The 22620-nt window shown below is 39.1% G+C and overlaps 1 protein-coding gene across 1 annotated transcript; it reads right to left on the bottom strand.

Annotated features, from left to right (window-relative positions):
- Positions 1-733: 733 nt before the first annotated feature.
- TMEM106B (transmembrane protein 106B) lies at positions 734-22281 on the bottom strand. The gene is made up of 8 exons (XM_050938721.1): positions 22156-22281; positions 16707-16928; positions 9309-9372; positions 7357-7516; positions 5344-5484; positions 5204-5253; positions 3393-3446; positions 734-2408 (listed from the first exon to the last, which is right to left on the bottom strand). Exons 2-8 carry the CDS (start codon positions 16924-16926, stop codon positions 2270-2272), a joined length of 828 nt encoding a protein of 275 aa, XP_050794678.1. The 5' UTR covers positions 16927-16928; positions 22156-22281; the 3' UTR covers positions 734-2269.
- Between the last annotated feature and the right edge of the window lie 339 nt (positions 22282-22620).

Raw genomic sequence — 22620 nt, 5'->3', positions numbered from 1 at the left:
CTGTTCCACACAAATACTGGTACAAACTTCCCACACAGCCAACCTAGAAGCACCAATCACCAACCCCCACCCCAGACATACTTTGCTATTACCAGCCATAGTCAAAGACTGGGTATTTGCAACTACATGTTTATGTATATAACAGCACTAGGTTATATTAAGTGTAGTATAACTTTTTTGATTCTATTTATTCACCACTTTTTAAGTTTACAACCAACTACCAAAAATATTTTTTAGAAGGCAAGAAGTAACTTGGTTTTGTAATGCCAGCATTGTGTCTTTTGGTTCAATCAGTGTGACCTGACCAGCACTATTTACAGAAATGTGATGATTTAAAGTCCAATAACACAAAGGGATATAGGCAGGCACACCTTTACACCCATGCAGAACCCTTAGCAGGACCATCACTTACAGCAGAGTAATTTATTTTTTTTTAATTGTGAAGTTTAGCTACATACAACAAAAAATGTTAAGGGGAAAACAAAAAAACTAACAACAACAACAACAACAACAACAACAACATTACGTTTTCAAGCTTTCAGACTATTTCTTAACTGAAAAGTTATCTTTAGAATATAACACAACTGCCAATGAATTGGATTCTTATTTTTAATATCCTATGTTAGCAAGATGTGGAAGCATTAAAGCTGCAGTTCCTTTTTTTAAAAATACTGTTCATTTCAATTTAACAATCTAACCGCTCAATGGCAAGTATACATTAACCTGTACTAACTAAATCAGTATTCTTTTAACTAAAACTGAAGACCTTATTTGGATTCAAGTAAAAGAACAAAACACATTAAAGGTAGTCTCGAAAAATCGAAAAAATTTTAAGATTAAATCTAAATTAAATTATGCTCCTCACAAGCTGAAATGCATAAGCACACAGTTCCACAGCCAATTATACCTGGCATGCAGTGACACTGAAGACATTTACTTTGGATTATTTTGTTATCAGAAAGTAGCCATATTTGAGTTCTTGTAGTTTAGTGTTTGCATAGGCACTTGCACTTTTACCAAAAAACAACAAAAAAAAGTCACTCTCCAATCTCATAATGTGAAGCGTGAGGACTTAAGAGGATTTCGGCAACTATTGCTTATTCAGTCCATACAGATGTTAAACTACTTGTCAGTGTTAGGTACACATTCTTTATATTTCAAAGCGATTATGATTAGTTATATTTTCAGTTTACACTTAGTTGCCCAAAAGCCATATCTAGACTTACGATGTACACAGTTTAAGTGATTCTGTGTAAACTTGAAAGTGATACACTTGTACACCAAGCTACTACAACAAAAAATTAAATAAAACTTTATGCATTTTGTATTTTTCATTATCCAATAGAGACGTCAACATTTTTCTTTAACTCGATGAATTTTGCAAAAGCAGTCATGAATGTGTGTCATATGCATTATTCGTTTTTAAGAATATGAATAATGAACATTTTCTTTAAACTTCCCATCCTAGGGTAGGGGCAGGGAGGAGGTAGAAACAAAAACAAAAGAACAGTAGCCATCTTAACACCAGATTCAAAATTCCACATTCAAGGAAAACAAAAACCTTCATTCAAGTCAATAAGAGTTTTGTTTGTGCTTAAGGAGTGGGAAATAATAAAATCAAGCCGTTAACCTGTAATGGAAGCATATCTAAAACAGAATTCCAATACAAAGAAAGCTGTTTTTCCATAAGTTTACTAATGCATCCTCAAGGACTATAAGTTACCACATATATAGACATATCCAGACACTCTAAAAGAAACTGGTGACTTAAATAGAAGCCTTGATCTGTATTATATGTTATAGTTTCAGTTCTCAATATTTAACTTTTAGCTTATATATTTATTCCTCTTACAAAATGTTCCTTAGTGACATTGTTTCATCTATACAGATAAATATATGCACATTGACTTTAAAATTCTTGTAACCACATTGTGCTGCAGGCAATCATTCAAGTTCTCTGTCTGAAAATTTAAGATGCATTTTTTCTAGTGAAACAATTTGATAGAAATGTCTACATATCATAACAGTAAAACAGAAAGAGAAACACACTGTTCAACAATTGTGGCTACATACATTTTGCACTTTTCCTTCTCCCACAGATCGTATTATAAGCGAACAGACCTTCAGGTTGCTAAACTTTACACACACACACACACACACACACACCCCCTTTTAAATAGTAGCAAATCTGATCAACAGTTCTACTAAGATGAAGTCTGGCAGCAACAACAGCCATCTTTTTCTTTCTGCATCATCCACTGTGCCGCTTTTATTGTGGAGGTTGAAGTACGTTTAAATATTCTGATTGGCCCAGTTGATAAGTCGTGTTTCCACCACAGTCTACATACTGGTATCTCTCCTGGGATATTTGTTCAGAGTGGCCAAAGTAAGAGGTTGTCACTGTCACTCTTAAATACAGACAAAAAAAAAAAAAAAAAAAAAAGAAGGAGAGACATTGGTTTGTAAAGGCTACACAAAAGGAATTTGTGAGATGATCAGTATTTTAAAATCAGATATACATTTTCTTCAAAAATTTTATTTAAAACATTTTATATAAATTAAGCAATTTTTATTCCACATTAGTATATTATGTGTGATTACACTATACTTGGAGAGGATGGTGAAACCAATGGAGTTTACCCCAATATCAATTTAGATCTGATCCATAAAACACACTCCTAGCATATCATTGAGTTTTGTGTTTTAAAAATAGTCATGATGGACTGTATTCAATATTATACAGACAAACTGGAAAAGCTCGAACTTTGATCTATTTTTTATTATCTGGGTACAAAGGCAAGGTAAATATTTACATCCAAATATTCAACACCTCTGGTCTTCACACCAACACACAAAACTGGCAGTGAGCTTGCAACAGAGATAATATAAGCAGGTGGAGAAGAGGGAAGAGATGGGTAAGAGACAGTTTCAGGCTTAAACTATAAAACCCAGTGAGACTTTTGTAATTATATTTAAAAAAAAAAAAATCCACAACACACCCAACTATAACCCTGCCTGTAAGTGAACATAACTCATTTTAAGGGCTTCCTAAAAAACTAATTTAGCAAATATGACTTATCAGACCAATAGTCCTGGAGACAAAAAGTCTTCAGTCACAGAGCAGATAGAGCACTGGCATTGGCTGTGCAAGTTTCTTCACGCTTCCAGGCTCCATGTTAAGGCAAGATCATATTTAAACTGCACACAATTTCTTAAAAGCTGAACCATGCACAGAAATGATGAACTATTAAGTAATTTTTACCATGTATATTCATTTTATATAGAATATATTTTCCCCCATGTTTAAGAACATTGTAAATGAAAAAAATTCAAACACACTGAATGGATACACTAATTACTTTTATGCACAAATACAAGTGATCCGTACTTACTGCATCATGACTACTATGTTATGCACTTTAATAGATGACAAGGTACAGTAATCACTGAAATAACAAAACCAGAATTAGAGTAATCAAGGAGTAAGATTTAACAAGCTAAAATACAGAACTAAAATTCTAATTGAGAGGATATTTACATGCTCCTTGGTCTTCAAAGAAGCATTAAGTATGAAGAACTGCTATTAATGTCAATTAACTATAAAATATTATTAGCCAAAAGTTGCTGCAAATAGAGCATATTGGCATCTTCGCTACACACAAATCTCATTTTAAGTTTACATGCAAAAAGTCATTCTATATAAATGTAGAATTTTTTCCCCCCCGTTAACTGGTCTTTTTTAAAGTGAGGAAAGGGAAAGTCTGTATTTTAAAAAGTGTTTAGTCATAGGCTTGCAATTTAAATTTCAAGCAGGGGATAGAAGGGCTCTGTAACCAATAGTGCAATTTAAATCTTTTAAGATATCAGCAAAGAAAGCACAACAGAAAAGCCTCAACACATCACTAAGGCTACGTTCACACTACAGCTTACGTCGGTATAAGCTATGTCACTCAGGGATGTGAATAAATTGCTCGCCTGAGCTACATAAGTTACATCAACTTAAGCTCCAGTGTGGACAGAGCTATGTTGGCGGGAGGGCTTTTCCTGCCGATATAGCTACCGCTGCTTGCGGGGGATGCGGTAACTAAGTCAAAGGGAGAGCTCTTTCCCATGGGTTTAGAGCGTCTCCACTAGCAGTGATGCAGCTGCACCACTGTAAGCTCTGTAATGTAGCTAGCATAAGATTTCTGCCCGACTCCTGGTGCAAAGTTGCAAGGGAAAGAGTCAACAAGGTTGGCAGGATTTTCTGATTAACTGTGCCCATCTATTTTAAGTCTGGACATTCAGGAATATGAAAAATAATTATGGTAGTAAGATTCCGAGCTAAGTCATATCTGAATCATTAGACTTGTACATATTCTTCTTAAAAGTGCAGAAAATACAAGTGTTTAAGCATTTGTAAGCTAGGTTCATATTTCACATTATAATGTTTATTAATATTTTTTTAATTTTTTTCCAAACATACCCAAGACACTAGTTCTCACTGAGTACTACGGCTTAGACCCTGCAATTGGTATCTACAGTTGTATCAAGTTGAAATGTTTTTTTGACTGTGTTTGAATTAAATACAGAAAGCTCATCTGAAAGACGTTAATGGACAAAAGATTCTTCATATTATGGTAACAAAAATGGCAGAGTTAAATTTTCCCAAACTACAAAATTCAACTGAAATTTCAAACCAAATACATTTCTTTTTTGAAGTTATAAATGAACAAATGCTTATAAATTAAGTGTCTCCCCAATTGCAACCACAGGGATTACCATTGTACAGCCATAGTGACATCCATAGTCCAAATAGAATAAATATAAGGGATATAATCCTTCATGTTTTGCATCATAAATCAACTCCCAGCCAGAAAATTAGTTAGGAAGAAACTTTTTCTTGGAGCAGATTATTGTAAATTAGTCCATTGCAAGAATTCTTGCACCATTCTCTGAATCATTGGGTACTCGTTAATGCTAGAGACAGGAAATTAAAGTAGATGAAACCAGTGGTCTGATTGACTACAGCAATGCCCATGTTCCTGTCTAACATTCATAAAAAAGCAGTATTTGCTTTACTGCTGTATATTCAGTAATTCCTAATCCAAATATAGCACAAGTACAGCAATGTGGTAAGTGTTAGTTTTTAGTGGGCACCACTATATAGCATCATTAGTACAATGTTGTAGATACATACATATTTTAAAAGCCAAACACTTACAACATGTAGCTCATTTCATCCTGTATGACTGTGGGCACCATATAATCAATCTGAAAAAAACCCACAACAATAATTCAATGAAATGATCAGAAACACATAAGATCAAAAATGGCTCATATCAAAAACATATCCACATTTACCTGCTTCATATCCAGTGGACCAATGTTGGTGATATTGTTTAGCCGTGCCTTCCCAATAACCGTTTTTGAAAACTGAACTTGGGCTGTAATGTTTGCCACTTCAACAGAATAGTAATTGTTGTTTGTTATATTTAGGGTATTCTGCAAAAACAAACAAACAAACAACTTTAGAATTGCCCATCATGAGTTTCTTGAAAAAGAACTGTTTTGAAAATTGTTGAGTACAAGACATTTAAGTGTCTCATATCAAAATGGAATATGTGTATAAGCTAACTTTTGCTTTATCTAACTCCACATACTTCTCTAAACATATTATCTAACAATTACAGCATTTCTCAAATGCAGTCACCATGGCCGCATGCAGCCACCGGGGCTTTTCTTGCGGCCACAGCCTCCTGAGCTGTGATGGGGGTGAGAGGAAGAGGCAAAATAGTGGCCCCTCCCTGTTGTGCCTTGGTGTTGGTGCTGGGGCTGCCAGCAGGGGTTGGGCCCTGCACTCCTCTGGAGACACCTGGGGCACAGCACTGGAGGAGGAGCAGGCAGCTGGTGAGTTTCCCACTTTCTTGGGGTGTTTGGGCTAGGCTTTGGGCTTCAGCCCTGGTGTGGTGGGACAGCAGCAGGTTTGGGGCTCCAGCTGCATTGCTTCAGGCTCCATCCCCGGGCCCTGTCCCCCAGCCGTGGGGCTTCGGGAGCTGGCCACAGGGCTTCAGGCTCCAGCCCCTCACTGCCTCCCCCAGCCATTCACCCACCCTAAGGCCCGTAATCCCCGCTGCCTCCCCCAACCCCCATCCAGGGTTCAATTTGTCCCCAGGCTTGCCAAGGCTGAGTAAATGGGCTGTGAAAAGTGATACTTTTATGTTAGTTAATATCACTTTTCACAACAGACTTACTAGATAGCAATAAATAAATTACCATGATTTGGACATTTGGTTTTGTTTTTTTTTTTTTTTGTTCTTCCTAAAGCTAATCTCATATTTTTTTCCTAAAATACTTGAGCAGCCACCAAAAAACGTGTAGTGAGAACCATGTTTTAAAACACTACGCAGCATCTGGTGCAGGCAGAGACAGTGGTGTTTTCACAAATGTTAGCTAATATTTTTATTAAATTTCATTTCTTCTAGGATAAACAAGTCTTAAATGGTAAGAATGTGAGTGTTGTAGAAGAATACCCGATTTTCTTTCCTGCACTGTCAGCTCATTAAGTTATGCAGCCAGTAATAGGAAATTCATTTCTGCTCACATAAAATTAATAACCGAGTTTTCATCAGATTCCAACTCCAAGAAGATTTGTGAGCGAAAGGAAAACAATCTACTTCCCCTGTTCACAGGAGAATGTATGGATCTGTAATACAGACGCTACATGGGGAGCTTTTAGCTATTGTATCCACAGAGTAGCCCCTTCCAGCATGCTGACACCTCTGCATCAAATTATTTGGGGTCATCTCTGTTCACTACTCTATCCAATTCAGTATGCTGGTACTGAACACTTACAACACTTAAAATGTGGCCTTCTAAAATGTAAGTATTGTAAGAGATATCCACCTCAACAACTGCAGTCACCCTGTATACTATTTTTAGTGGAGTACAGGTATAGGCTTAAGGAAGGGATATCTTTCTTAACAGTAGACCCAAAATCCTGGCACATTCTCCCAGAGCAGATGAGGAAAAATCCCAGTTTTTATTTCTAGGTCTACCTGCAAGACCGCTACTGTTCCTCAAAGATCCAGACCAGATGAAAGTCTGACAGTAAACCGAGGGTAGCAGCCCATGATTATACAAACTGGAGAAGAGAATCTGACCACGCAAACAGTTGTCACTATCTTTATAATCCACATAAAATGCCTGTTGGGGTAAACACTGTCAGAATGCTTACAAATAAATGATACACGTTATGTACTTAGTAAAATCCTATATAATAAAGCATTTTTGCCTGGATCCATATGTTGTGTTTTAAGGGGAAACTATTTACACAAATTTACTGTTCACTTTACCACAACGTTCAGATTGTCTTACCGTAATATTTAGATATATTATGCGCCTACTTGTTTCATAACTGACATATACTGACTTCACTCCAATGTATTCGACATCGATGGAACGAGGAAATAAGAAGAATACAGCCAGACCAGAAAGGAGTAAGCATACTATTACAGAAGCAGTCACATAAAGCTTTCTAGGGGGAAAAAAAAAAACAAACTGTTAATCTAGTGATATTACCAACAAAGGTGATTGGTTATAAAATTCAAACCACTTCTATCTTACCATTTATTTTCTTTGTAAATATATAAGCATTCCTATGTAAAATCAAGATATTTAATCCAGTCTGTCTCAAACTTTCACTCTGTTTAAATTCCATTTAAACTGAAAACAATTAAACTGCATATTATCTTTAAGAAAAATCTTGGAGTATAGGTTAATCTTGCTTTGAAGCAGAGTTCAGATACGGAAGTAACTGATGTAATTAGTGACTCAAACTTCAACACATATGGATGCTCTGGTCTAAAATTTTTAAACCTAATTCTGGGGCCCAATATATTTAAGAAAAAGACCTCTTACTCAAAAAATACTCTTAATTTGATATAGAACCACCAGAACTGAGAGAGCAAGCAAATCAAATTCTGATATATTGTAATATATGAGAATGAGGCTCCCATATGCCTTGTAAAACTCCCTGTCTTACAGAAAAAAATATTTTATACTACAGCTAAATAGCAATGCTACTAGCTTGTTAGATGTCTGTTTAACTAAGAACTATGACTTTTGGTTTCTTGGAAAAAAATCAAGGCATATGAAATAAAACCTTGTAATACGGCTTTATAAAGCCGCAAATTTGTTCCAAGTTTTGGACAACAAACAAAAAATTCTTCACAACTGACCTACCATTGTACCAAATCCAGAGGATTCTTAACCTCTCAGTATAATCTTCAAGTCCTCACAATTAAAGTTGTAGAATGTGACAATTTTCACATCCCTATTAAAAACGGTATCTTGCCAGAATTCAGTATCATAAAATGAGGTCTACTAGCAAATAAATGAGTAAATTAATAAAAGCTATGGCATCAGTAAAACACATTAGGTATTGGAAATCAGAACTTGGGGCTGGTTTAGCAGAGAAATGACAAACCTAAAATAAAGAATTATAAAAATCTCTGTATCCACTAATATTTCCATGCACTTGTTAATAATTGCTATTATTGCTAACATTATACTGTTGCCAAATTAAGTATTGTAGGATTTCTAATGTCTGCGAGACATGAAAATAAAAGTCTATTACACAAAAATCTAAAATCTTTTGACGACTATCATAAAATACATCATAAATCACTAAGGTTCAACTGGTTTAACACACAGGCAGATCTATTAAATTTAATACAGAGAAAGCAGCAACAAAAAGGGCTAGACCAGAGTAATGAGTTTACTGATCCTTGACACTGATGACCAAGAAACCATCCAAAGAAATATACAACAATAATTGACTTATTTGACAACATGGGCCAAATTCACTGCTGATGTGACAATCAAGTTCTGTCTACTTACGTCAGCAATGAATTTGGCCTTTTGCCTTCAAGTTAAAAGCTACTTTGCCATTGGTCTACAGTAAAGGCTACTGGATTCTCAAGCAATGTACAGCCATAGTCTTCTAAAATATTTATCATTTGATATAACTATAGCCCAAAAGATATTGTACTGCATTATGCACTGTGCTACAAAATAACTTCTTAGAAAACAGGTGTGTGCTACCCTGAACCTCTTTTGTTAATATTTTGAAAGTTACGGTTAGTTTTGTTAAGGAATATTGTTTGGAGCTAGTGAGCCCAAGAAAAGATTACTCAGTGACTTCACTTATGTTTCTTCTTTAGAGAGGAAAAAAAAAACCACCACCTATATTCTGATGTTAAATGTGATGCAATTTATCAGCAAAAGAAAAGTTCATTTCATACTTTCATATTCTTACTGTAACTTACGTTCTTCTTGGCCTCAGCCTCTGATCACTGTATGGAATCAGTGCCACAAGCTGGTTTTCCTGCCCTACAAATATACAACAACCGTTTTCAGAAATATCTTTAGGTGGACTTAGCTATCTCTAAACAAAAACAGTTCAAACAGCATTTTCCAGCAGACTTTAATGGAACCTCATGATGGATTTTTGCTTTTAATAAAAAGACACAGTAATTAAAACTACATTTTGGAAAGTGTCCTTAGGTATGGAACATCTCTTCACAGACTACACAAAAATTCTTTCAATTCCCCAGAGATTGTTCTGCTACGGGTGTATTAAGGGACATATGCCTCTATCTCAGAAGAAAGGTTAAGAAGCAATTTTTTGACAGGGCAGTGAAAGGAAATACTTGTTTCTCTGGAAGACAAGTATTTGTATTGCATTAGCCACCAAAAGCACCAAACAGAACCAGGGGCCCATTACACTAGATGTTGTATGAACACACGGGAATACACAGTCCCTCCACCAAAGAGTTTCCAATTCATTCATTTCTGACCTCTGTTCCCTTCTTATGATTCAACAATTGAATTTTTTAGTATTGTAAGCACCCTGGAGCAAAGACCAGTTTGTAATGCACTATGCACACCTTTGATGCATAGGAAGTGAATAATCCTCAATGAGTGAGAATTAACAATCTGAACAGTATGGCAGCAAAAGAAAAAGAACAATCACTAATACCAAAACCAAGCTTGCAAGAACAAGAACGAGTGTTATTTGGGGCAAACCTTTAATGTCAGGACCAAGAATTTTGCTCACAATATCCTCAGTTGCAAAGACCGCCTGAAAGTTTACCAAGACACGCTCTATGAGGTATCAATAAATTATTCCTGCGGCAGTGAGCTGAACATCTATGAAAGTTCAGTGAACTATTATCACACGTGATACACTTATAAACACTTCAGAGGAAAAAACTCCAATGTGTAGCTAATATGACAGACATAAAAAATGAAGAGGGAGATGAAGATTACTTATGATTGTTTGTGTCTGAAGAGGATATACAGGATTATCATTGGGGGTCTGAGCCCAGAGCTACCTTGGGGTATGTCTACATTACAATTAGACATTCATGGCTGGCCTGTGCTGACTCAGGCTCGCAGGGCTCTGGCTAAGGGACTGTTCAACTGTAGCACAGACGTGTGGGGTTGAGCAGGAGCCTGGGCTCAAGGACCCTGCGAGATGGGAGGATACATCTACAAAGAGACTCGCAGCAGTGAGTCTCAGAGCCAGGCACTTGACTTGGGTCTCACATTATGGGACTAAAAATAGCAGTATCAACATTCTCAGGCTGGAACCCAGCTTCGGAGATTCATCTCCTTCACTGGGTCTCCTTCCCCCACCCCCAGTGTACACATTCCCTCAGAGGGCTAAACAGTCTAAGAGCTGCGGGAATTTTCCGTACAATTCCTACTAAAGAAAAAGACCTATAGGTTAGTAATTTGTGCACGTGGTATTCTTTCCCCTAAAAAATATAAGTCCCAATAAATGAAACAAATGACTAAAAGCTTGCAAGTACAAGCAGGACCTGCATAGAAGAGAAGTTGAAAGTATGCAGGTTATTTAAATATGCAAGCTGTACAAGAAGCAGGAGAGGAGATAAGGTAGATGTAGCAACACAGCATGTGACAACTGTTGGGTTAAAGTGTGGCACCTAATCACAGATATCTAAATATTAATTGCACCATTCAGCTCAAACATAGCTTTTGCGATAAGGTATTGTGGAGGTTAAAATAAGTTAAAAACACACTGGTTTCCTGTCCACATCAACAGATTTCTACATTTTTCTTATGAGCCCACAGTCCCTTCTCTGCAGTTTTCAGTTGTAGATAGACTAATGACTGGGGAAACAACAAAAACAAAGCCACACAAAGTTTCCTCAAAGCGCAAAAATCTTTGTGTTTGCAATACAAGAAGAGTTAGAAACATGGTAAGAGGTTTGAGAAAAATTCTGAAATATTTGTTCTTGTTTGAAAGAAACAGAAAAAAAATACTAAAAATAATCATGTGATTGTTTAAATATATTCTTCAAAAACTTTGCAAAAAATATTGTAGTGCTACTTTTATTTTTACTCTGTGCATTGTGTTGAACAGGTGGATTTGGTAAAAAGGCAAGAAAAATTCCATATGATTGCTACAGTTTAACAAAAGCATGAATCCAAGTACACTGTAATTCCAATTGTGCAATATAGTCTCAAATATTCACAATTGTTACTTAAATTGAAATCTCATTTTATAGTGCACTGAATTTATCTTAAAAATACCAGTTCACTCTATTAGCCAGTTCTAATGATATTTTATTGCAGACTTTCATTAATTAGCTCAAATTTTTAGTGTTTAGTATGAGACATGCATATCGACTAAGTGCTTAAATAAGTCACTCTAATGTAAAAATTGAATAAAAAAATTGTATGTTTAACAATTTTCTATTTTGATTTACTAAACATTAACTCTAACATTATATATTAGAAACATCCGCAACTTAAGTGTTACCTATTATCATAACACCTAGTATTACCATAACAGGAAAATTAAAAACATTTCTATTTAATTTGATTACTTGAAATATTTGATAGCCTTTTATACGGGTCTTTCACATGGCAACAGAAGAGAAAAAATATGGTTGTAAAACTATAAAAACAGAAGGACTCAGGGCAGATGTGATGCCTAATGATACAAAATGCATTAGGTTTATGTAAGCCATTACACTGATACTGATATTAATTGGAAATTACATATCTTAAATTTGTTGCTATTTAAAAAAAATTTTTTTTTCAAATGGTTTTGGTGCCTTTCCTCCCAGAAGATTCTGAAAAGCTTTACAACCTGTACTTGAACAAGGACTTTTACCTGTACTGAAATCTCTCTCTCTGGAGTAGAATGTGGCAGCCATTCTATGCCAAAACAACATTTTACTCCTGGGGGAATTCTGCACCAATTAAAAATTAAAAATTTTGTGCACAGTATTTTAAAATTTTGCATATTTTGTCAGAACACCACAATATAATCATGCCAGCTTCAATTATTTTGGTAATTTATTTCTAAATATCTGTCAGCAGGTATGCCTGCATCAATACAGATCCCCCACCCCAACCAAAAAAAAAATTCTCGTAATTTTTTTCTTTGGACAAAGATTCCTTACTAGGAATAGAGAACTTAATTAATATAGAAGTTAATTAATACATAAGTTTGAGTAATTAATTTAAATTACAATACAGAACTGTATTTCTTGCACCTGTCAGAATCACTGCAAAGGCTTGGATGAGTCGGGGTAATGGAAGAGCTGAGAGAGGGGGAAGGAGCCTAGAGTGACCTGGAGGGTTGTTGGTTGTGGGTGGGAGAAGTATGGAACAGGTTTTTTGGGGGGTTGGGGCTGAATTGTTAGGGAGTTGGGGAGCCTCCCCCATGTAGATGCAGGCTGACCCCAAGTCTCTCCCTTACAGTCAAACATATCTGCCCCTGTTCCCGCATCCCCAGCCCCAGGGGTTTCTGCAGCCTCCTCCCCCCATCCTCATATATCCCAGCAGCCCCCCTCTCCAGTCCCCAATGGGCCTTGCACCCCAACTCACATTCAGCCTCTGGCTCAATGCTGTCACCCCACTAGCTTTGAGCCCATGCCCCAGTCTTCCCCCCCCCCCACCCCTGAGCCATTCTGAACACTAGTCTGTGACCCACCTAGCAGATCTGTGTCCCACTCTGTCCTAACTTGGCTCCGCACGCACAGTACTGTGATGAACTTCTGCTCCTGGGGGAACTCTGCCCCACTGTGCACTCACAGAATTTCTCCTTTGCCCGCCCACCCACCCCTCATCCCCAAAATTATATTATGACTCAGAAGTGCTGCAGTTCTGCCTTTTGCCCACCATCGGTAGTTGGCTGTGTTCATGCAGCTGGCTGTTCTGGTGCCACAGCAGCCTCTGGTGGGAAAAAGGTAAAACTGCAGCACTTCTGGGGAAGAACGTATTTTCTGCAGCAAAAAAGTTCTGTGGGACACATGAATTCTGCACATGCACAGTGGTGCAGAATTCCCTCAGGAGTAACACTTTTATGAGGGGAAATGATGACTAATTTGTCAAATTAAAGATGCAAGAGTAATTTTAGGAAGACTATACTTTGCCAAAATAGAATTTGATCAAAATGGGGCTAGTACACCTAAGGCTGTGTCTTCTATAGGCAAAAAAATTAGCATATTGCCATCTGTTAGCTCGTGATGACAAGGAAGTTATAGTTTTCACACATATTAGAAGGTCAGGATAAATCCTAAAGGGAGCACGTAAAACTACAACTTCCTGGTCTTCACCAGGATTGTACCTCCTGTTACCTAACACGCAGTAAGAACTCTAATGTTGTCAGAAAAGTCTATTTCAGTAACTCCTCACTTAACATTGTAATTATGGTCCTGAAAAATGCAACTTTAAGTGAAACAATGTTAAACGAATCCAATTGTCCCATACGATTTAATGTAAATGCAGGGGGTTAGGTTCCAAGGAAATATTTTTGGGGCAGACAAAAGGCATTATACTGTACAGTGTACAGTACTGTATTGTGATTGGGAAGTGCCCCTGGCTTACCCCACACAGGCACAGCCCGCTGCAGGCAAGGACATTAGGAAGCACTTTTGCAGCACCAGTTTCCCCAGAGAACAGGCTCGAATTTTGCCAGAAATGCTCCAGGCCCACCTCTTCCCACCCCCACTCCACCTCCTCTCAGGAGCATACCACATCCCTCTCCTCCCCTCCCCAAAGTCCTAAGGGAAGGACTGGGAGGGAGGGGAAGGAGGCAGAGAAGCGGAACTTGTGCAATGCTCCCTTGTAAGATTCAGTGGAAGAGCAGCAACTTTACAAGGAGGCAGCCAAACAATGTTATAAAGGAGCATTGCACAACTTTAAACGAGCATATTCCCTAACTGAGCAGGGGCATAACATTGAAACAACGTTAAGTGGGAAAACGTTAAATGAGTTACTGTACTGAAGAGATGGATTTTGATTTGACATGGGCATCTACTAGTTGTTTGACCAGGCTAACCATAATCAGTTTTAGGACTGAGGCTGAACATTTGCAAATGAAATTTGTAAAATACACCATAATGAAGGGCACAGCTTAAAATTAATTTGTGATAGATCTAGATAATACTTAGCACTTTAAAAAGCATTTATATTTTCAAAGCAGTGTACACTAGGTACTTGAAAGTGCATGAATATTTTTTAAACCAGAATGCTGAATTTCAACAGCACTAGGTATTGGACTTTGCCCATATTCTCACATTCCTTGGAGAATTTCTTGCTAGCTAGTAAGTAATGTCAGGTAGCAAGGATAACACCACCATACGATGAAGTCCCATTAACTATTTCACCCTTTTGATCACAAATACCTTTGAGGACCTTTGCAGGAATACTGTCAAGAGCACCAACACGCACAGACGAGGGCATCCTCTTTTAAGAAAAGTATAAATAACAAGGGGCATCCAACAATGCAGTCACAGGATAAAAACATTTCATGTCCAGAAACAGAAAACCCATTTAAACAGATTTTCCCAAACCACAACTGATGTTTACTATTCAATGCATGCAAAATGCATGGCTTTCAAAAAAAACTCTTCTTGTGGTATGCACAATACACAAAAGCATGACAGCCTGCAGAGAGCTGAATCCCTCAATTATGATTTAAAAAAAAAAAATACAATGTGTCTTGAGAATGATTGATGCTACTACTTAAAGAGGTCCAACAGAATAAAGACACAAAAGACGGCTTTTTAAAAGAGAAAGACAACGAGAAATAAAGCTTTTAACACAAGATGCAAAGGACATCTAAAAGGAAAACACTATAGCTGCTAATGTACCATATATACTTGTTCATAAGCCGAATTTTTTTTAATATAAAAGGGAAGCACCAGAGAAGGGGTATATGAACGGGTAGGGAGAGGGAGAGGTGGGACACAACCCCTTCCCCCAACAACAGAGGGAGCAAGGAGAAGCAGCACAGCCAGAAGGGAAGAGGCGGGGCCAGAGTGTGTCTGCTCCTGGCCACATTACTCTCCCCCCAGCCTCCGAAGCAGCTGCAGGCTGTGGCCGTGCCGCCCGGCCACGGCCCACCGGAGCAGGCTGCGGCCATGCCAGACACATCCTCCCCAGATAAGGTGGGAAGGGATGGAATGGGGAGAATGTGGGGGGCCCCAGGGTGGGGTCATGTGCGGTTGGTCACAGGGGTTATTCCCTGACCCCCAGCTTCTCCCCCCAAAAAAAATTTCCCCACCAGTTGCTGTCCTGACCCGTCAGAGTAAGCAACTTGCACGCTGGAACACTTTGTTTACTTAAGTTTACCTCCGTGCCTGCGGACGCTCGAAGTAAACAAACCATCTAAGCCTGCCAGCGGCTTAGCCTCATGGCCCGGGAGCCAGAGTTTGCTGACTCCTGAATTATAGGGTTGGCTTATGAACGGATCATAAAAATTTTCCATTTTTACTTATCCATCTTGGGGGGTGGGTGGGGAGGTGGTTGGCTTATAAACGAACCGGCTTATGATAGAGTATATACAGTAATTCGTTTCCATAAAAGCAATTTTTCACAAGTATTTGTAAGCCATTTTAAGAGGTGTAATAATTAAAGGTACAGATTGTCAAAGCAAGAATTACACCAGATTCTCTGTACCCTAGTTACTGACCATATTAAACCTACCCGTGTCTAAATTTCTCCATCTAAAAAATGGGAACTACACACTACTTACCAGTTATAAAGAGCTTTGATATATCTTTTGACAAAAAGTTATTATATAAAACTGAAAAGTTAGAATTGTAAAATATGTATTATGAAGTACAAGCTTACACATCAATCATCAAAACTGTTACCTCACAAAACGAGTCTGACCATTTTTGTTAAACAGAATGCATACTGAAAGCATTTAACAGAAAAGACAACTAGAAGACCATATACTTAATGGACAGTTAAAATTCTGAATTGACTCATGTTTTAAAAATAAAGTTTAGCAAGAACATTATTAAAATAATATTTTTAAGGGTGCAGGTTCTGATTACCACAGTATATATTCAAGTGAGAGACCTCATAAAATGTGTCTCTGTATAACTGCCTAGTCATTTCAATATAGTTAAGGGATAAAATACCTAGATACAAGAGTTAAGAGCACATATGCACAAGCAAATCAAGATTAAAGTCTTGCACTGATTTTCTCCGATACAAATACTAAAAAGGTAATTTATAAAATGTTGATTCATTACACTCAATCTGACTGTCTTCCTGTGGTACAGGAATAGAAGAGAAAAAACAAATTTCAATTACAGAATTGTAGCTATTGAATGCAGGGTATTAGCTTCATTTACAAGGAAATAGATTAAAATTAAGCATATAACACCTACCACGTGGAATTCTCCCTGTTCCCTGGCATGTGGGACAAGTGACACTGTCTCTTCCTGTAAATTCCACATATGGGAACTGTGACACATCCCCACTTCTTCCATCTTCACTATGGGATTCAGAGTGAACTAATCCATTCCTCATGTTTTCAGATGCTGTACCTCCATCATAGCCATCTTCCTTACACGTATGTAAAGGCAGGTGAGAAAAGGATTTCCCCATGTCTGATGGTAGAGAGAGTTAGAAGTATGTTTTAGGAAAAACACTCAAAAATGGTTTACTGTCTTATGCAAAACCCAAGAGGCACTATTAATACTGCAGTGCTTAGGAATGAAAAGAACCCAATTCATTTGGAATTCATAATACAATGAAGTCTGAATAAAACAAGATGCAACCTGAAATTAAACAATTGACAATTAACAGAGTTCATTCACTTTGAAGCTCTACAGCAGAGAAGTCAAATATATAACTTGCAGGATCCATCCAGCTCTACAATTATATTTATATGGCACACAACATTCAGATTGTCCAAAATCACAGTATTTGTTTTTGCTTTTTAAGTAATATTTGCAACCAGGAGCGCTAAAAGGAAAAGAAAGCTTCCAAATATGAACTGAGCATAACTGTTGCAGTCATGTCTGCCTGAGTCTGCAAATAGCCCATAACAATGGCTGAGAAGTGTGAATTCCCCCAGACCCTATTATCCTAAATGGACAACAACTCTAAAATTCAATTATAACATTTCAGCAACAACATTAATTATTTCAGTGCTGATCATTTTAGCAAAAAGAACAAGGAAGGAAGTGAAGCCAAACCCCCAGGGAGGTGGGATTTAGGAGTTGCTGCAGGGGAAGAACTGTAAAGGGAACAACAAAAGGAGACAGAAGAGAAAGATATAGGCAAGGAAAGATGAGAAAACAATGGCAGAGACAGAAATTATGACAAAGGGGAGAAGAGCTTCCAGTTGAGCACTGCTGAATAATAAAGTACTAAATAAATACCTAAAAGTTTAGTTTCCACATACAGGCTGAAAAGGATTTCTATCCAAATATCCACTGACATCAGTGTGGGACGTTGTAGATTGAGGGGGAATATGGAGTCCTAAATTTATACCCCAACCCACAGAAAACCAAGTGTGGAATTTGGCCCTTTACAAATCAGTTTTACACCCTTAATCTACAGCAGGGGTAGGCAACCTATAGCATGGGTGCTGAAGGCGGCACGCGAGCTGGTTTTCAGTGGCACTCACACTGCCCGGGTCCTGGCCACCAGTCCGGGGGGCTCTGCATTTTCATTTAATTTTAAATGAAGCTTCTTAAACATTTTAAAAGCCTTATTTACTTTACATGCAACAATAGTTTAGTTATATATTATAGACTTATAGAAAGAGACCTTCTAAAAACATTAAAAATGTATTACTGGCACGTGAAATCTTAAATTAGAGTGAATAAATGAAGATTCGGCACACCACTTCTGAAAGGTTGCCGACCCCTGATCTATAATCTTTTACTCAGCCTGCTTTTCAAATCAGCACATCAACAGCTGAAACCCTAATTTTGACCAACTTTAACATTTGTATGACTGGGTGGACCATGTCATCCACATTATAATTACTTACTTTAAAAATACTTCTAATTAACCTTTTTAAAAAAAAACAAATAAAAAAACAGCTTTAAAAAAACCTTCAAATAAAATGTTGAGCCCTCTAATCTGTAGCAATGCGTAACAAAGCTGTATTCTAAGCCTGAAAAATTCACTAACCGAGGCAACTAGGGAACTTTGCTTGAAGAGACAGGAGCCAAAGACATTAATTTCTACAGAATTTAATATTTCATTTAATTATATAAATGTTTAGTCATTATTACAAAAATGGCTCTAAATAAGTTTCCATATATAAAGACAGTGTTAATGCCCCAACTGCTGCTCCTAACTTTCTAATGAGGAAGTAGATTGAAATGGAAAGCTGTCCCTGGAACCCTACAGCCACAGTGAAACTGACAAGAATTGTGTCATTTGCACTCTTACATTGGTCAGGAATCCTATAAGTAGTGAGATACACAAGGGAGATGTTCAAGGGAGATGGAGGATACAAAAACAGAGGTCAGGAGACAGGCAGAGTGCTAGGGGACTCGCTAACCTTGCAAATACCAGGTAACAGTGAAATGGGAAGAGTAATGAAGGCCCTCCACTTCCCTCTTGCATCAATCAGGAGGCTGAAGATTTGAGGGAAGGGAAACGCAAATGAACTTCTAATTTCTCACAGTCTAGGGATAGAGGAGTTTTCAAGTTTCACACACTTATAAAAACAGAGGCAGATACATATATTATGGATTTATCCATCCCTCCACCTCACACCCCACCTATCACAGTACAGGGAAGATAACTGATGAGCAAGGAGAGGGGTAAAGGGGCATGGACTTCTTGCCAGTACATTAGCCCCAGCCCTTCCTGGTGGCCCCTACTTTCTGTACCAACCTCTAACTGGAATAACCCTCTAAATAGTGGGTGTATGGCTATGCTCCAGGCTAAACAGTAGGAACCTTATGACTGCAGAAAAATGACTCCAAGGTGAAATATTTTGCAAGTGTCTGTACCTTTCTAGTAGTCAGATCATATAATCTACCACTATCATTCTTTAACGCAAGGTAGCACACCAACTACCATGACTTAGATTACAGTCTTTCAGATTTTGAAAAACTCACTGATGTGAAGCTTGATCCTGCATGCATTATACAGACAAAGCTCCCACTGAATGGAAAGGGAATTTTGCCTTAGTGGGAACTGCAGGATCATGTCATTAGTTTCCACTATGGTACTAGAGAAAAGAAATCTAAAATATAAAGGAACCTCATTCCTGCAGTTGTACAATAAGGTGTCCCATACAGAGAAAGTAGTACTTTAAGAACTTGCATGCATTCCTTCTGTATGGACTTCTCAGATTATTAAAAAGATATATTATTCCAATAGGTGGTATAACCAACTAGAAAGGATAGAAAAAGGTCAGAAGTTCCTTACCCTGATGTCTTACTGATGGTCCCAGCAGCATTACTGCATCACAGATGGGTGAACACAGACATTTGCTTGAATTAAAAATTATGAATTTGTGTTGATATTCATGACCCATTTTGTTGGTTTTAGCAAGTATTCATACAAGCCAAGTTTTAGTCACAAGAAAATTCATGATATGGAAACCTACTCATATGGATATTCTTGCAACCATTTTGAATGCGCTTTGTGGATCTGGGCATGCTAATAATGGAGCTGAAATACCATACAACTCAGATGACTAAAAACAGAACACATTGTAAATAGAAAGCATACACAGCACAAACTGCAGCAAGCATTTTGTGAACAATTTATAGGCTGAAATATGTTCACACAAGCTATTTAAATAATGAACAAATTTACAATAATTGGAATTTGTCAGCAAAAACAGAAATAGTTTCTAATTTACTAAATTATTCACTGAGTACACAAGATGGCTCTGCCCCTCTGTTGTTATTAGTCCACTTAGAGGGTTTATGATTCTGCCACAGCCTTGGAGCTATGGAGCCTGAGTTCTTTACTTCACGCAATAGGGGTTATTGCCCCCTCAGAGCAGGTAGACAGACACACTAGCACTGTTGGAGGCACTGCGCTAAAAATAGCAGCGTGGACTTTGCAGCATGTGCAGCAGACGGGGCCAGTCACCTGCGCTCAAACCCGTGCCACAATGTCCAAACTTATTTTTAGCATGCTAGCTCAGTCAGAACAAGTGCGAGTCTCTCTACCTATGCTGGAAGGCACACTCTCTAGGTAGACATACCCAGGGAATCATACTTTTAGATCCAGAGGTCGTGGATTCAATCCGAGCAACTGTTATGCTACAACTGCAACTAACTCGTCCAGCTACACTGCTAGAAGATTCAAATGCCAACTCTAATTGAAAACTACCATTCCATCTAACAAATATTTTATACCTCAAATCTATAAATGTCAATTCTGAATACCCCCCAATACAATACCCCAATACAATGGGATTTTAAAAACCATAACATTTTGTAGAAGAGAATACAGAAAAAAAGCAATTAGGGAAGCTGCCTGACCTCAAAACCATACAACAAACCAGTGTTCGAGCCAAGATTACAATACAGGAATTCCTGGCTTCTAATCCTGTGGTCAATTCCTTAGACATAATACTTCTCAGTACTACACTACCGCCTATATCAGCATAGTTTGTGTCACGAAGAGGCATGAATAAACCACTTGCTTAGTGACATAAATTACACTGACATAAGTGTTCATATGCACAGCACTATGTCAGTGGAAGAGCTTCTTCAGCCAACATACTTTATGCCGCTCAGGGAGGCATTTTTTTATGTCTTCACCAGCAGCGCCACTGTACTTGTATACATGGCCTAAATAGATGCAACTTTTCTTTTAAAAGACAGATCAAAGGTGGAGTTCTTATTACACAAAATTAAAATGCAACTCCACAAATGCAAACAAAATGACAATACCATTTTATTGCAGTTGCCTGCTCTATCAGCTGAGGATTAGTCATTACTATTACAAACTCTCTCAGGATACATAAGGGAGAAGAGGTAAAGAGACATGACTTGGTATTCACAAATCTGTTCAGCCTGGGAAGGCCTGGCTAATGATGTGCAATATACAAGCTTTTAACAAGCTCTTTGTCAAATCCCAGCCTTCAGCTATCCACTGAGTACACAACAAAAAGCGTTTCAAGAAAACACTTGAAACTTGGGATCTTGAGACTCATGTATTGTGTGGACAAAACAGAGACACACACCCCTCAGTGAAGCCAGGTGTGGTTACATTTGAATCCCACAACCCCGTCACCCACAGCAAAAGGAACCGGGAAGCAGAAGCTTTAATTTCACCAGAGACCTAAATAACCAGCTGTTAGAGACCCCCCCACAAAACACACATACCAAAACAACAGCATGACAAAACCCTGCCTTTGGCCACCCATCCCAGCTAAGCACACAACCTCGGTCCTGGGCCCCAGGTCCCACCTCAGCACACAACTCCTCCCCGCCCCCCACGACAACACCGCCCCGGGGCCGCAGGTCCCACCTCACCACACACACACACACACACTCTCTCCCCTAGGCCACCCATCCAATCACACACCTCCCCCTGCCTCCCCACGGCAACACAGCTCGTGGGCCGCAAATCCACTCTCAACACACACACGGACAACACCGCTCCTGAGCCCCCCATCCCACCTCAGCACACAGCTACCCCCGCCACACACACACACACACACACCACTGATCTGGGGCCCCGGCCGGCACTCCGTGACACCGGCCCCCCGGACCCCTTCCCACCGCCCACGCCACACCAGGGTGACACGGCCAGGCCGCTCCGCACCGCTCGGCCCCCCGCCCCGCTCGGCGTCCCCTCGGCAGCACCGACGGCCGCAGCCCCAGCTCGGCGCCCTCTCACCTGCGCGGCCGGGCTCGGCGGCTCGCTCGAGACAACTGGGCTGCGTGCGCGGCAGGGCCCGGCTCCCGGCGGCGGGTGAAACAACAGACACCGAGCTCCGCAGCCCGGATCCTTCAGCGAGCGCAGTACGCAGGCGCGGCAAGGCGGGGGCAGGGCGCACTTAGCTAAGGGCGGACGGTCCGTAGGGGCGGGGCTGAGGCCCAGCTGCGAGCGCCGGGGAGGAGCGTATCAGCCGCCCCTCAGGCCTGGGGGGTCTTTGCTCCCCGGGGCCGCTGTGGTATGAAGGGCCGAACTGCAATCACTGGCCCTCTCTAGCAGTCACATGTTTGCTCTAGCTAGGGTCACCAGAGACCAAGTGTGAAAAATCAGGGCAGGGGGTGTGGGGTCATAGGAGCCAATATAAGAAAAAGCCCCAAATATCAGGACTGGCCCTATAACATTGGGGCATCTGGTCACCCTAGCTCT

The sequence above is a fragment of the Gopherus flavomarginatus genome, chromosome 2 (assembly GCF_025201925.1).
Source record: "Gopherus flavomarginatus isolate rGopFla2 chromosome 2, rGopFla2.mat.asm, whole genome shotgun sequence".
In the NCBI taxonomy this organism is placed as follows: domain Eukaryota; kingdom Metazoa; phylum Chordata; order Testudines; family Testudinidae; genus Gopherus; species Gopherus flavomarginatus.
Note: the sequence above shows the minus strand (reverse complement) of the source record. Positions and strands in the feature narration are given on the sequence as shown.